Here is a 15348-nt window from a genome sequence, read left to right as displayed (position 1 = left end):
GTATTTGTTATGTGAAGGTGGGATATTTTTTTTCATAGTTACCTCGTGGGGGTGTGTGACTTTCTCATTTTGGATGTATTGTCTATTCAAAAGGACATTTTAACTAGGTTATATTTTTTTCCAAGAGTAATGTTTCATTCCCTTTTATTTTTCAGTTTTAAAGGAGTTTTCAATTTCAATTTCATTTATTTATGATTCGGAACTCAAATGAGTTCCACAAAAAAAAGTTACAAAAAGAAGAACATTTACAGTATATCACATCATACTGTTCAAATTTCAGAATAAAATACAGTTGGGGACATAGCAATTGCAATTTCATTATACAATTGAAAGTGAAAAGACAATATATATGAAAAATGCAAAAAATGACTCCAAATAATCATGCTACCTACTGAATAAAGTGCAAGTGCACATATATAGTAACCTTTACACAACCGATTATGTAATTGTGCAAAACTGCATTAATACTTTGTCCCACATTAAAATTCCAACATCCTCCTTCGTACAATGTAAGTACCCTAGGTATCGATATATGATGTGGAAAAATGCTACACAACAGGGACCATGTTTGGCCTATCAGAACTAAACATTGATGGGGGCAGACAGCTAGCACTTGATTTTACATCTTGCCCTAGGTTCCAGTTTATAACGTGCAAAATGTACTACCCATCACGGACCGTGTTTGGCATACCGGTACTAAGCACAGCGTTATACATCCCTCTAAAAAAACTTTGAAAGTTGTTACAAAAAGCAAAGAACTTTAAAACACACTAAATCAGAGGGAGGGGCTAATAAACTATTCCGGGCCTCCTCTGGGGTGGTGATGTTATACTTTAAAAATACAGGTTTTAATAAACGACGTTGTAGTGATTGCAGTGCGGGACAAACAAATGATACATGGTTTAGATCTTGCACCCAATTTCCACATAGATCACAGTCTATTCCAACTAAGTAATCCTCTTCCGGGCCCCTGTTATAATTCTCCTGTACCTTACTCAAGAACGACAAACAACATATAGGGAAAGGTTTTCACAGGCAAGAAAGAGCAATACTGGCCACTTTTACATCAGTGTTAAATTAAAGTTTTTGCCAGTCAGTACAAAACACAACTAAGGTACAGCACAATTGCTAGGTTGTGGAAGTACTGCTTATAGTCGACGTTTCGATCCCTTTACGCTCTAATTACATGGGATCATCATCAGGACAACATTTGAAAAACATTTGCCTGTTTGTATTTAAAATTGCGACCGCCTGTTGAGGAGGAAGGAAGAAAGGGGGAAATGTTGTCCTGATGATGGGTTTGGAGAGTTCTTTCACGATGTTGAAGAGCTCTTTGCTGTTGTGTGCATTGCTGTCTAGGCGGTCCTTGAAGGCGGTCCTCTTGGCAGTCCTGATGAGTTGGTGGGGTCTGCGTTTGGCGTTCTTGTGGGCTGTGTAGCTGTCTGGTGTTTGGTCGCGGAGCTAGCTCTTCTCCACCTTCCGACAGGTGCGCTTGGAGGTCCGGAGGTCTTTGGTGAACCATGCGGTTTTCTTGTTGGTGGGATTGGTGGCGGAGGTCTTGAGTGGGGCGAGGGTGTCGGCGAAGTCGTTGATCCACTGTTTGAGGTTGATGGTGGCGGTGGTGGGGTCGGCGGGTGATCCCAAGGCGAGGGTGGTGGTCAGTTGGTCCTCGGTGACCTTGCCCCAGCAGCGGCGTGGCATCTGTTGGGTGCGGTGGTGTGTGGTGGGTTTCCTGAAGGTGAAGTGGACGCATCTGTGGTCGGTCCAGTGGGGTTTGGTGGTGTGGTTGAAGGAGACGTGGGGACTTGCGGAGAAGATGAGGTCCAGTGTGTGTCCAGCCGCGTGGGTGGGTGTCGTCACGAGCTGTTTGAGTCCGAGATTGGCGAAGTTGTCGAACAGGGCGGTGGAGTTGGCGTTGTTGTTGTTCTCTAGGTGGAAGTTCAGGTCCCCGAGGAGGATGTAGTCCGTGGAGGCGAGTGTGTGGGTGCTGTTGAGGTCAGCGATGGAGTCAATGAATTGTGGTCGGGGTCCGGGTGGTCTGTAGACGAGTGTTCCTCCGAGGGTGGTGTTGAGGTCGGTGTGGATCTGGAAGTGCATGTGCTCAGCGGTGGTGAGGGTGTCGTCGGTGCTGGTCGAGACTCTGAGGGTGTCCTTGTGGATGATGGCGATTCCCCCTCCCACTCCGTTGGTGCGGTCTCTGCGGGAGATCTTGTAGCCTTCTGGGATGGCTATGGCGATGTCCGGTGCCGAGGTGGTGTTCAGCCAGGTCTCCGTCAGGAAGGCGACGTCGGGGGTGGTTGAGTCTAGGAGGTCCCAGAGTTCGATGGCGTGCTTGCGAGCGGTGCAGGTGTTGAGGAGGATGCATCGGAGTTGGTTGGGTTCTCTGGTTGATGGTTTGGCAGGCCGGATGCTGGTGAAGCTGCAGTTCTGGCAGGTGAAGGGCCCTTGGGTGCGCTTCAGGGTGGCCCGGTAGCAGGAGTGATCTCGTCCGGGGTTGAGTGCGTGGAGGGTGCTGGAGTCGTAGTGCAGTCTGGTGTAGTGGCGGCTTCAGGGTCCAGGGGTTCTGGCGCTGGGCGCGGTCCAGGCGCAGACGGACTTGCTTTCAGCGCGTCAGCGACGCTGCTGTGCAACGGCCGCCATAAGAAGGGGAGGTGGGAGGGAGGATCAGCTGGGAGCGGGGAAGGAGCCAATGGGGGCGGGGGGCGGGGCCGCAGGGACGCAGCGGCGGGAACGGGCAGGAAGGCAAAAACAAGGCAACAGGGAAACAGCTGAAAACAGAGGCAATACGGTCACAAATGCAAGCGGTCACAGTACAACTGGGGCACAAGTACAAGCGGTCACAAAAGGATACTGGGGGCGTAAAACAACTCGCAACAACAAACCTGAACACCAGGGATGAGGCGCAGGTGGTAGTCTGCGGGTGGAGGCGGGCCTCGAACACCCACAGAACGAGTCAGCAGCGGGAGCGGGAGCACAGGATCACAGGCGCAGTCAGGTGGAGCTGCGCGGCGTGGGGAGCGACCTGCCTGAAGACAGGGTGAAGGGTCGCTCTCACTGCCGCGCAGCGGCCGCCAAAGAAGGGGAGGTGGGAGGGAGGATCAGCTGGGAGGGGGGAGGGAGCCAATGGGGGCTGTGGGGCGGGGCCGCAGGGACGCAGCGGCGGGAACGGGCAGGAAGGAAAAAACAAGCCTAAAGCAAGGCAACAGGGAAACAGCTGAAAGCAGAGAGTGTATTTCCCATTATCATTCCATATCACTTTTCATGACTAGTAGTTTTTGCCACCACTATAGGCTCTACCTGACTGCGGTGTATCTCAATTTATTCAGGTCAAGGTCGTGCTTCCCCTCTGAACATGCTTGCAGGGTATGTCTGGCGCTCTAAGTGCAGTTGTATGTACCCTGCTAAGTGCACTCTTCTCTAGCGGCACTCTCGGCTCAGCACTTCCAGCCTTGGATTTGCTCCGGCCGGCGCGCACCACTGTTGATTTACATCGATCCTTGGACGGATGTTATAAGGTCAAGGGGTCAATTGATAAACCAGTGTACACCAAGTTGTCTGGGAGACTTTTGTTCTCACGACACCAGCGTGGTGATTTTTTCATTTGTGATTTGCAGCAACATATCATACTTTTAATGCTGTAGCCATTTAAATGGTGCTTGGAGGCTTTTTATAGCAAGGTGGATGATGCATTTTTAAACTCAGACCTTCCTTAGGATTGTGGAAGGATTACCTCTTATCCGGAAGGCTTAATTAGGCATGCCCTTTCAATTTGAGCAAACCGGATGATGCACTCACAGCTCCAGGCTCATTTTACAGCAGAGGACTCTTGTCGTAATCTCGATGGTGCCTCCTGCAAAACACTCCGTCCAAATGATGACCCTTTTCTAATTATTCTATTAACAATGGGTCAAAAAGTCCCAACAATTCTAGATGTGGACTGTTTTTGGATTTGATTGTGGATTTTCAACATTCGTATTAAGTGTGTTGTTAAAACCACCTCATTATCTCTTTCAGTCACATGTATATATGGTCTTGTAGAACACTGGTGAACTTTATGCTCACTTTATTCACTTGCACTTCACCATCACCTATTGTATCAATTTAAGTTCAATTTGAGTTATTCTTGAACAAATTCTCTGAATGAAAATAAAATGCACAAATCACATAACCTGTAAGGGTGATCACTCTCATGCTATTGTGTCAGAAATGGGATTATTTAGTCTCTCCAGTGCACCATCACCAATGACATTCTCTTATTGCATTTCACTCTTTATCACTGGGTCTATACCCGCTTGTAACTGCTTCTCATACCTTGTTTAACGTGTGCCGTAAGTGTATACTTTTGTGCGTGCGTATTAAGCCCACATGTGGATGTGGTGTCTCATCCGCTTGAGAGAGCACAAGTGCCGCAACCACATGTCCTGTGTGTGCGTATGTGAGAGTGTGCTCACTTGTACAGCCTGTCTGTAACAGTGCCTTACCTACTGCTGGTTAATGCGTTTTCCCTGTGCGTAGGTGCGGACTCCTGTAGTCTGTGACCACTGCCTTATCTACTCTGCCGTTTGCCCGTGTGAGTACGTACTCAATGCTGAGCTCCAAGTGGTACCCTATATGCAGCAGGTAAGTACCAGCCCTGTGTGTGAATTTGTGAATGGTTTCACTGCTTTAGTCTGCGAGTATGCACTTGTTTCCTATAAAGAAGACAAGCCTTATGTGTGCTTCCGTGAGTGTGTGTTCAATGCTGCAGTCAATAAGCAGTACATTGTGCAGTGAGGACATACACCTTGTGTGTGCCTCCGTGAGTGCGTGGCCACTGCGATGATTGGTAAGCAGTGCCTCATGTTGTGAGGACACACACCTTATGTGTGCTTCCGTGAGTGTGTGTTCAATGCTGCAGTCAATAAACAGTACATTGTGCAGTGAGGACATACACCTTGTGTGTGTCTCCGTGAGTGCGTGGCCACTGCGGTGATTGGTAAGCAGTGCCTCGTGTTGTGAGGACACACACCTTATGTGTGTCTCCGTGAGTGTGTGTTCAATGCTGCAGTCAATAAGCTGTACATTGTCCAGTGAGGACACACACCTTATGTGTGTCTCCGTGAGTGTGTGTTCAATGCTGCAGTCAATAAGCTGTACATTGTCCAGTGAGGACACACACCTTATGTGTGTCTCTGTGAGTGTGTGGCCACTGCTGTGATGGATAAGCAGTGCCTTGTATAGTGAGCACATATCCAATATGCATGAAGCCATAACTCTCACATCAAGGCTAAAGCCCGGCTTGCTTACTTGGGGAAATAGTGACACTGCCTCTTCTCTCAGACTCAGCGTTGTCCAGAGGGTGCAGCAGTTGTGTTCCTTTCGTTCTCAATGAAAATACAGTACTGGCAATTAGGGGGCCTGTTAAGAAAGAAATCACAAATTAATAATAATACAAGAGGGCAACATACAATACTGAGCAGTGTCTGATGTTTGTCTCACACATGTTCATTGGTGGAGCGGATATCGAGCCCAGCACATCAGGCTCAGTCCAGAAATTCCAAGACAAAGTGACACATGTGCACACCCTTCACGAGAGACAATGTGAGAGAAGTCCTCGCTTCCCTCACAAAACACAATGTGAGAGATGTACTTCCCTTCAGGAGAGTCGGAGTGAGAAATGTCATCATCCTTCAAGAGACAATTTCAGAGACACCCTCCATCAACAAGAGAATGAGTGAGAGATATGGCTTAAACTCCGAGGAGAGAGAATGTGAGCCGTGCCCCCCCCTCAGGAGACACGCTGTAAGAGGGATGTGTTGTGTCTCGCAGGCTTCCTTTAACTATTTAGGTGAACGGATGCATGAATGGTTTGTGTGGCCTCAAGAAAGGAAGGATGTCACGGAATGTCAGGGTGCGTACGCCGATTCTGGATGGGCAGGTTCGGGACCACTGATGGGAGGACAGACACCTGGGAGAAGTTACCAGAGTGTGATTGTAACATAAAATAAAGACCCAACGTGTAACAGAGTGCAAGTGAAACATGGAATAAAGAACCAACCTGTACTAGAGTGTGATTCTAACATGGAATAAAGAACCTACTGTGAGAAAGTTGCTCTGCATATACTGTTCCCAAATAGGTACAGTGTGCACAGAGTCCACAGACCCCAGAGGTTTGGCAGAGGCTAAAGTTAGATATAACCTTACTCTCTAAAGTGGTAGCTCGGTCGAGCAGTAAGGCAGTATCAGAGGACAGTGTAAAGCATTTGTTGTACAAGATTAGTCAGCAAAAGGTTTCACACACTCAAGAACTGAACTCTAGGCCAATGGTTTTATATCTTATTTATTTATTTATTTATTCAAAGTTTTATATAGCGCGAACAAGATCCTTACAGATATCAGAGCGCTTCACAATGACAGGGTAGGGGCAGTAGGAATGAACAGAGGTAATGGGAGCAATGTAGTAGTCACTAACATGAAAGGAAAATAATAACATACATAAAACATATCAATATACAGTACGGTAAACAAGTAATATAAGACGGCACAAGTCATTGATCCCACTACAGAGGTGTTCAGATACACCTTGGGTGAATGGAAGGCTTATACCAGTGTTTTAGTATAGAGAGAGCACTGAGTGGGGGCATCGGGAGGGTGAATCAGTGACCCAGCGTGTATCATATATTGGTCGGTAGTAAGAAAGTAGCGCAGTAGTGTCTCCATCAAGTAGAGGTATAGTGCCAAAGGACAAGGTGAGCATTGACACAAGGCAATGCAGAGTCTCTGATCCAGCACCTGTAAGGTTCAGGAGATCTTGGCCAGAAGGATGGTTTTCACTTCTTTCTTGAAGAGTGCGGTGGAGGAGATAAGCCTGGTTTCAGGAGGGAGCGCATTCCAGATCCTGGGTGCCATTCCTGAGAAGGAGCGCTTGTAAGTTTTCTCTTTCCGGAATCTGCGGGGTTTCAGGAGTAGATTTTTTGAGCTTCTATTGGATCTCGAACCTCCTGATATAGACAACTTTTGAGCGAGGTAGTTGGGTGCATTGTGGTGCACGGCCGCGTGTGTCATAACTGCAATTTTTAGTTGTATTCTGGCTTCAAAAGGCAGCCATCACACGACAAAGGCTCGATACTTGATCTCATCATTGCCAAAGAGAACTCCACACAATTGGAGGCGATTCAACCCTGCGACTGGTCAGATCACCACATTATCACCTTCTTTATCAATGAAAAAGTTAAACCTAACCCGGCTCAACCAATCAAATCCAAAACATGGAAAAGGGACATGAAGAATCTCAACCCCTCCACTCTGCCTCCCCACATCGGCAATCTCCTCCTTCCCCCTTCAGGTGCCTCGGATGTCCAATCACTGACTGACCACTACCTTGAATCTATGAATACATTAGTCAATGAAGTCGCCCCACTGCAACTGAAGAGTCTCCACCAAAACTTCTAACCCCTGGTATGACGACAAACTCAATGACGAAATTGCACGAGATACTGCAAGTGCACTTACGAGTAAAATGTATGTACTACGATCCCACGCTGAAAGATGAGAAAACATGTATACAGAGATTAAATACAGTAGTCAGCCACTGAACAAGAAAGGGCAGAATGGCAGAAGGAAGGAGAGTTAGATGATGAGGGCTGTTGGAGGTCAAAAGATATGTCAAAATGGAAGTTGCCTTATGCCTATTCATTACCTTTTGTGACTATGGCTCATGGACCTGCTCACGTTAGTGCCAAAAACACCATCTCCCAACTAGAACAGGTTTGGGATAATAAGTACACTCGGAAAATGGCTGAGCATTTGGTTAAACATTGCATGATATGTCTACAGCACAATCCTGGGAAGGGATTATCAACCCCTACTGGTGGATTTTCTCCACCTCAGGTTCCCCTTGAAGCACTCCAAATGGACTACATCCAGTTAGAGCGTTGTAACAACTTAAAGTATGTATAAGTAGTGGTTTGTTACTTTAGTAAGTGGGTAGAAGCTTATCCCACCAATGATAACACAGCCTTGACAACAGCCAAAATTCTGTTAAAGGAGTTATTCCCCCGTTTTGGGGTTTGTAGAGTCCTATGGAGTGACAACGGCCCCCACTTCACTGGCCAGATAATAGAGTAACTAATGAAGGGTTTAAGGGTAAACCAGAAATGTCATGCTGCTTATTATCCTCAGGCAGCGGGTCTGGTAGAAAGGTACAATGCCACATTGAAGTTGAAGCTAGCAAAAATATAAGCAACAATGGACCTTAATTGGCCAGATGCCTTGCCTCTAGCATTGATATCTGTTCGTTCCATCCCACATAGTAGGTTTGGACTTTCTCCTAACCAGATCGTCTTTGGTAGGCCTATGAATGTATGGGGACCTCCAAGCCAAATGTAAATAAATAAATACAGTACCCTGTGTTGAGTGATTATCTTAAAAACGTGATTGAGAAACTGTCTTTGATTCATCCGCAGGTGCATGAAGCTCTTCCAGACAAGTCAGAGGGTCCGGCTCATGGTCTTGAATCTGGGGACTCATACAGAGCTTCCAACGTTCTAAGAATCTGGAGCCTCGCTGGAAGAATCCGGAGCAGATCCTGCCTGCAACTCGAACTGTTGTCCGTGTCACCAACAGACGTCATTGGATCATTGCAGCGCACTGAAAGCGAATTCCAGCAACTATTCTCCAGCCAGAGGGCAGAAACGATCTGAAAGACATCTTACAGACTCAGAAAAATGTTGTTCCCCTGAACGAAGACACTTTGTTTCCTGATCAAACTATGCCTTCAGCAACAAGGTACAATTTACAACCAAAGAAGGGAAGGAGCACAGGGAGCTACCGGAGGACCGGTTTCAATTAGTGGAACGGTCTGGCTGTGACACGGTAGGATCACAGAATCGGCTGAACTAGGTTCAGCGGGGATTATGATACGTGTTCAGTGGTGCCAAGATCTCTCTCCGCCCTGTGGTTGTATTGATACAGAGAAGGAGAGATGCAGAAATTGGGATCTAAATTGCAGTGCAATGACAAGATTCTGTGTATGGTGACTCTGATCATACTATTGATAATATTGGCAGCAGTTTTTTGGACAATGGAGAAAGTGATTCCGGCTCGAACCCTATGAGCCGCTACTACTCCTGCCCCCACGGAACACTATTACTTCACTCTTCCCTACCATTAACAAAAACACAGAATGTCCTACCTCATTAACACTTTCACCCAAATACTACATCATACTCATATTGCTATGAACATTAGCGACTGCTGGGTACGTGGAATGATGCTGGCTCATCGGAAGGAGGAACGCCTTTCTCCCCCTTGCCATTTTCACATAATGGCTCCTGTAGAGGCTGGTTTGCACTGTCGTGGGCCTCAGAAATTAGTCGAATTGTTTTAGCTGCTGTTGGAAGACTCAATGCCCAGTTAAACAAGGTCTGTTATCTTGATGATTAAGGCCGTCCACAAGCCAAAGGAACTGTATGGGAAATGGAGGAGTATCGCAGAGGAAATGTAGACAAAGTGGTGACCCGCACCAGTGGGTTATTGATAATCCGCTCCACATCTTGGCACTAGCCTTCACGGGTCATCTCAAAGCTCTGCAGAATTTCCTCAACTGATCAATGCCTCAATATTAAACTCTAATTCTGCAGCCCCAGCCTCACCGGCTATCTGGCTCCCCTCCTGAGACATGATGTGTGGTTTACAGGTTACTCAACAATAGAAGCAAAAATTCCAAACAATATGTTGTTATGTCGTGGTCTGCGATCAATTTATGATGTACACCAATTACTGTGAGAGGTTTTGAACATACGCACTTCAATCACGTTAGGATCGTATCCCACCGCTCTGCTGCCAAATGTTGGAAGCCGGAGTCCCCGTCACGCCCCACCGACACCAGATGTGCGACCCGGCACTCCCAACTCATCGTTAGGCCAAGTAAGGACACTTAGTAGCTTGGCACTAGCAGCCAGACCTATCTGTATGTATGTATATGTATGTATGTATAAATCATTTTATAACGCGCTCTGTTACTTGGGAGTATCCTGGCGCGGGGGAAAGAGCAGAGAAGAAACAAACAAGAGTCAGCTTAAGTCACACTCCTAAAAAGATAGGTTTTCAGATTTCTTTTGAAATGGGCAACACACTGAATGGAGCGCAGGTGAAGGGGAAGAGCGTTCCAAGCTCGTGCAGCCACAACTGCAATAGACTGGCCTCCTAGTCTGGTTCGCTTGAAGTGAGGAAGGGTCATTTTAAACAGAGAGGACGATCTAAGAGCTCTTGTGGGAGCATAGAGAGTAAATCTCTTCTTCCGATAGGCAGGTCCTTGATCGTGGGTGGCTCTAAAAGAGAGCACCAGGGCTTTGTAGAGAATACGCTGTGGCACAGGCAGCCAGTGAAGGCTAGACATATGAGAGCGAACGCTCTTCCATCTTGGAACATTAAAGAGGAGACGGACAGCGGCATTCTGGATAACCGACAGGCGCTTAACCAGATACGCGGGAATGCCGCTAAACAGGGCGTTCGCATAGTCCAGCCTTGCTAAAATGAGTGCCCGAGCGACAGTCTCCTTAGCTTCTCTAGGAAGCAATGGAAAGAATCGTCGTAGCATTCTTAGAGTGGCGAAGCATGTCCCGGATAATTTTATTTATATGGTCCTCAAATCTTAGATCCTCTCCGAACCATATACCGAGATTTTTTGCCGGGCCACCCATCACCTTAGGGCTAGGAATATTCGGAGGCCACAATGAATTTTTGAAGTTGAGGGGGAAGGAACCATAGAAGAGGACCTCTGATTTATCCTCGTTGCATTTTAACTGAGCCAGGGTTAACCACCGAAAGACTGAAGACAAGCAAAGCTGGACTGTTGAGGTATCCAGATGTTCGTCTGGCCAAGTAAAGAGCAACTGCGTGTCATCAGCATACCCTATAATCTTAGCCCCGTACTGTTCCGCTAGATACACCAGAGGGGTGATGTAAATATTGAACAGTAGGGGACTGAGGGTAGATCCCTGAGGAACCCCAGTAAGAAGTGGTTTAGGCTCCGAGGCATAGGGCGGCATCCAGACCTGTTGGGTCCTGTCTGAAAGAAATGAAGACAGCCAGGCTAGGACCTTGCCACCAATGCCAATTGCGGATAGCCTAGCGAGGAGGAGCTTGTAGGGGACGGTATCGAACGCGGCAGAGGTCCAAGAAAATCAGGACCGCTCTGCCGCCCCCGTCCAGACATTCCCGAATCGACTCCGCCATCTCTACCAGAGCCGTCTCCGTGCTATAAGCCGCCCTGATTCCGGACTGGGCTGGATGCAGAGCATTGGACATCTCCACAAAACTCTCCAATTGGCGAAAGACCACTTTCTCGCATATTTTGGCCAATGCTGGTAAGAGAGATATAGGGCGGTAGTTCCCGGGAACAGTGGCATCCAGCCCAGGCTTCTTCCAAGGCATGAGTGTACAGTAGGTGCAACCACGCCCACAGCAACCCACTGATGACACCACAAATGGACTCCACATGAGTTTGATAAAACGAGTATAAACTTTATATAAAAAGATATACGATCAGACCACACAATACAAAAGCCAACATATAATAAAGGGTAATATTCGTTCCGGCTGGTTGGTAGGTTCAAATCCCAACCACCGCTTACACAATGCTGTGCTGGTCGTAATGCTAGAATCACACACGATGCAATGAACAATGAACAAACAGTGTGCTGCGGTGAGGATCACCTTGCTAAATGGGAAGAATCTTTAACGGTCAATTCAAATACATTGATGAATATATTGGTGCAGAGTGCAGAACGTAAAGGGACTCGTCTCCAGGTAGAGATTTCGACTCTGGAACAAGAAATTAAAGATCTGAATATTCCAGAGGCCACTGAGAAGAACTATGTTATCCTAAACAAAATCCTAGTTAAACACCAAAATGAAATCATGATGAGGAAAGCGAGAGAACTCAAAAGGGATGAGATAGATTACAGAGAAGGTAGGGTCTTTACGTACGCTAGAAAATATGATCAACTTATCCAGACCACCCTTCAATCAGAAAAAACAGCTAGAACAGGGACTGCATCAGTATCCTCTAGCTCTACGTCCTGAGGTGCCCCACAGACCAGTGAGAGCGAAAAGGAAAGTCTAACAAGCACAGATCCCACTAAATCTGCTTTTTTAAGGGACGTTCAATGGATAAGAAAAGGGAACAGATCACAACCAACCAGGGGTGGACCAGACATAAGACCCGCAGAGGGAAGAGAGGAGGACAAAACCGTTTACAGAAAGAATTGAGGTCAGGGGATGTGAGGAACAAATAGCCATCCTAGATAATGAGGTACAGGTGGTAAATGTATCATCCAAACAGCTTACACCTGAGATGATCTCACTCCTTAGTAAAGGTTTGAGTTTTAATCCTTCAGAACCTGGAGATACTTATCAACTTAAGATCGACCTCTTCAAATTCATCAGGGGCCTCAAAATAAACAAGCATTTGCAATGCAATAGGTCTCGCATTAGTAAAGTTTGAGCTATTGGTATTGTGAAGGACAAATATTGTATTTATGTGTTGGTTTTGAACATAGCAAAATTAATAGCGTTGTCATTTACAATGCCAAAAGTTTTAACTTTCGCAAATGTGACACCTATAGCATTTGTAATGCAATATGTGTTGTATTTACGTGACTTAGATGTATTGATATTTCAAATAACAATGGCTTTTAATTTTTAAAAATATTTAATACTTAAATAAAAGTTATTGTAATTTATAAAGGCAATAGCTTTAACTTTTGTAAATAACTTTTGTGAAAATTATGTTCAGTGTATTTTATTGTGACGAAAATCTAAGAACAGAAGTGAAATATTAACATCTTTTTGTGACATTTGTAATAAAGCTTGAAACATTGAGAGAACATATTTGAATCAGTTATTATTGAATGGTTGCACAGTTTGATGCTGTGGTGGCGCTGAGTGATGTTGTGGCGTTCAGTGATGCTGTGGTAGCGCATAGTGATGTTGTGGTGCCCCTGATTGATTCTGCGGTGGTGCTGAGTGATGCTGTGGTGATGCTATAGATAAATAGAGTGAGTGTGATAAATACATAGAGTGAGGGCAATAGATAGATAGATAGAGGGAGGGCGATAGATAGATAGAGGGCGATAGATAGATAGATAGAGGGCGATAGATAGATAGATAGACGGCGATAGATAGATAGATAGAGGGCGATAGATAGATAGATAGAGGGAGGGCGATAGATAGATAGAGGGAGGGCGATAGAGTGAGGGTGATAGATAGATAGAGTGAGGGCGATAGATAGATAGAGGGAGTGCAATAGATAGATAGAGGGAGGGCGATAGATAGATAGAAAGAGTGAGGGCAATAGATAGATAGATAGAGGGCGATAGATAGATAGAGGGAGGGCGATAGATAGATAGATAGATAGAGGGAGGGCGATAGATAGATAGAGGGAGGGCGATAGATAGATAGATAGAGGGAGGGCGATAGATAGATAGAGGGAGGGCGATAGATAGATAGAGGGCGATAGATAGATAGATAGAGGGAGGGCGATAGATAGATAGAGGGCGATAGATAGATAGAGGGAGTGCAATAGATAGATAGAGGGCGATAGATAGATAGAGGGCGATAGATAGATAGATAGAGGGCGATAGATAGATAGAGGGAGGGCGATAGATAGATAGATGGAGGGCGATAGATAGATAGATAGAGGGCGATAGATAGATAGATAGATAGAGGGCGATAGATAGATAGAGGGAGGGCGATAGATAGATAGAGGGAGGGCGATAGATAGATAGAGGGCGATAGATAGATAGATAGAGGGAGGGCGATAGATAGATAGATAGAGGGCGATAGATAGATAGAGGGAGGGCGATAGATAGATAGAGGGAGGGCGATAGATAGATAGAGGGCGATAGATAGATAGAGGGCGATAGATAGATAGATAGAGGGCGATAGATAGATAGATAGAGGGCGATAGATAGATAGATAGATAGAGGGCGATAGATAGATAGATAGAGGGCGATAGATAGATAGATAGAGGGCGATAGATAGATAGATGGAGGGCGATAGATAGATAGAGGGCGATAGATAGATAGAGGGAGTGCAATAGATAGATAGAGGGCGATAGATAGATAGAGGGCGATAGATAGATAGATAGAGGGCGATAGATAGATAGAGGGAGGGCGATAGATAGATAGATGGAGGGCGATAGATAGATAGATAGAGGGCGATAGATAGATAGATAGATAGATAGATAGATAGAGGGCGATAGATAGATAGATGGAGGGCGATAGATAGATAGAGGGAGTGCGATAGATAGATAGATGGAGGGCGATAGATAGATAGATAGAGGGCGATAGATAGATAGAGGGAGGGCGATAGATAGATAGAGGGAGGGCGATAGATAGATAGAGGGCGATAGATAGATAGAGGGCGATAGATAGATAGATAGAGGGCGATAGATAGATAGATGGAGGGCGATAGATAGATAGATGGAGGGCGATAGATAGATAGAGGGAGGGCGATAGATAGATAGAGTGAGGACGATAGATAGATAGAGTGAGGACGATAGATAGATAGAGGGCGATAGATAGATAGAGGGCGATAGATAGAGGGCGATAGATAGATAGATAGAGGGCGATAGATAGATAGAGGGAGGGCGATAGATAGATAGAGGGAGGGCGATAGATAGATAGAGGGAGTGCGATAGATAGATAGATAGAGGGCGATAGATAGATAGAGGGAGGGCGATAGATAGATAGAGGGAGGGCGATAGATAGATAGAGGGAGGGCGATAGATAGATAGAGGGCGATAGATAGATAGAGGGCGATAGATAGATAGATAGAGGGCGATAGATAGATAGATGGAGGGCGATAGATAGATAGATGGAGGGCGATAGATAGATAGAGGGAGGGCGATAGATAGATAGAGTGAGGACGATAGATAGATAGAGGGAGTGCAATAGATAGATAGAGGGCGATAGATAGATAGAGGGCGATAGATAGATAGAGGGAGGGCGATAGATAGATAGATAGAGGGAGGGCGATAGATAGATAGAGGGAGGGCGATAGATAGATAGATAGAGGGCGATAGATAGATAGATAGAGGGCGATAGATAGATAGATGGAGGGCGATAGATAGATAGATGGAGGGCGATAGATAGATAGATAGAGGGCGATAGATAGATAGATGGAGGGCGATAGATAGATAGAGGGAGTGCGATAGATAGATAGAGGGAGGGCGATAGATAGATAGATAGAGGGAGTGCAATAGATAGATAGAGGGCGATAGATAGATAGAGGGCGATAGATAGATAGAGGGCGATAGATAGATAGAGGGCGATAGATAGATAGATAGAGGGCGATAGATAGATA

The 15348-nt window shown here is 46.0% G+C and overlaps 1 protein-coding gene across 1 annotated transcript in view; it reads right to left on the bottom strand.

Annotated features, from left to right (window-relative positions):
- The window catches only part of LOC144807715 (uncharacterized), a 210416-nt gene that overhangs the window by 189853 nt on the left and 5215 nt on the right, over positions 1 to 15348 (bottom strand). The window contains exon 3 of the mRNA XM_078673372.1: positions 5287 to 5397. Coding sequence (XP_078529498.1) covers positions 5287 to 5397 — 111 coding nt within the window. The remainder of the gene's footprint in view (positions 1 to 5286; positions 5398 to 15348) is intronic.

Source organism: Lissotriton helveticus, chromosome 1_2 (genome assembly GCF_964261635.1).
Source record: "Lissotriton helveticus chromosome 1_2, aLisHel1.1, whole genome shotgun sequence".
Classification (NCBI taxonomy): Eukaryota; Metazoa; Chordata; class Amphibia; order Caudata; family Salamandridae; genus Lissotriton; species Lissotriton helveticus.
Note: the sequence above shows the minus strand (reverse complement) of the source record. Positions and strands in the feature narration are given on the sequence as shown.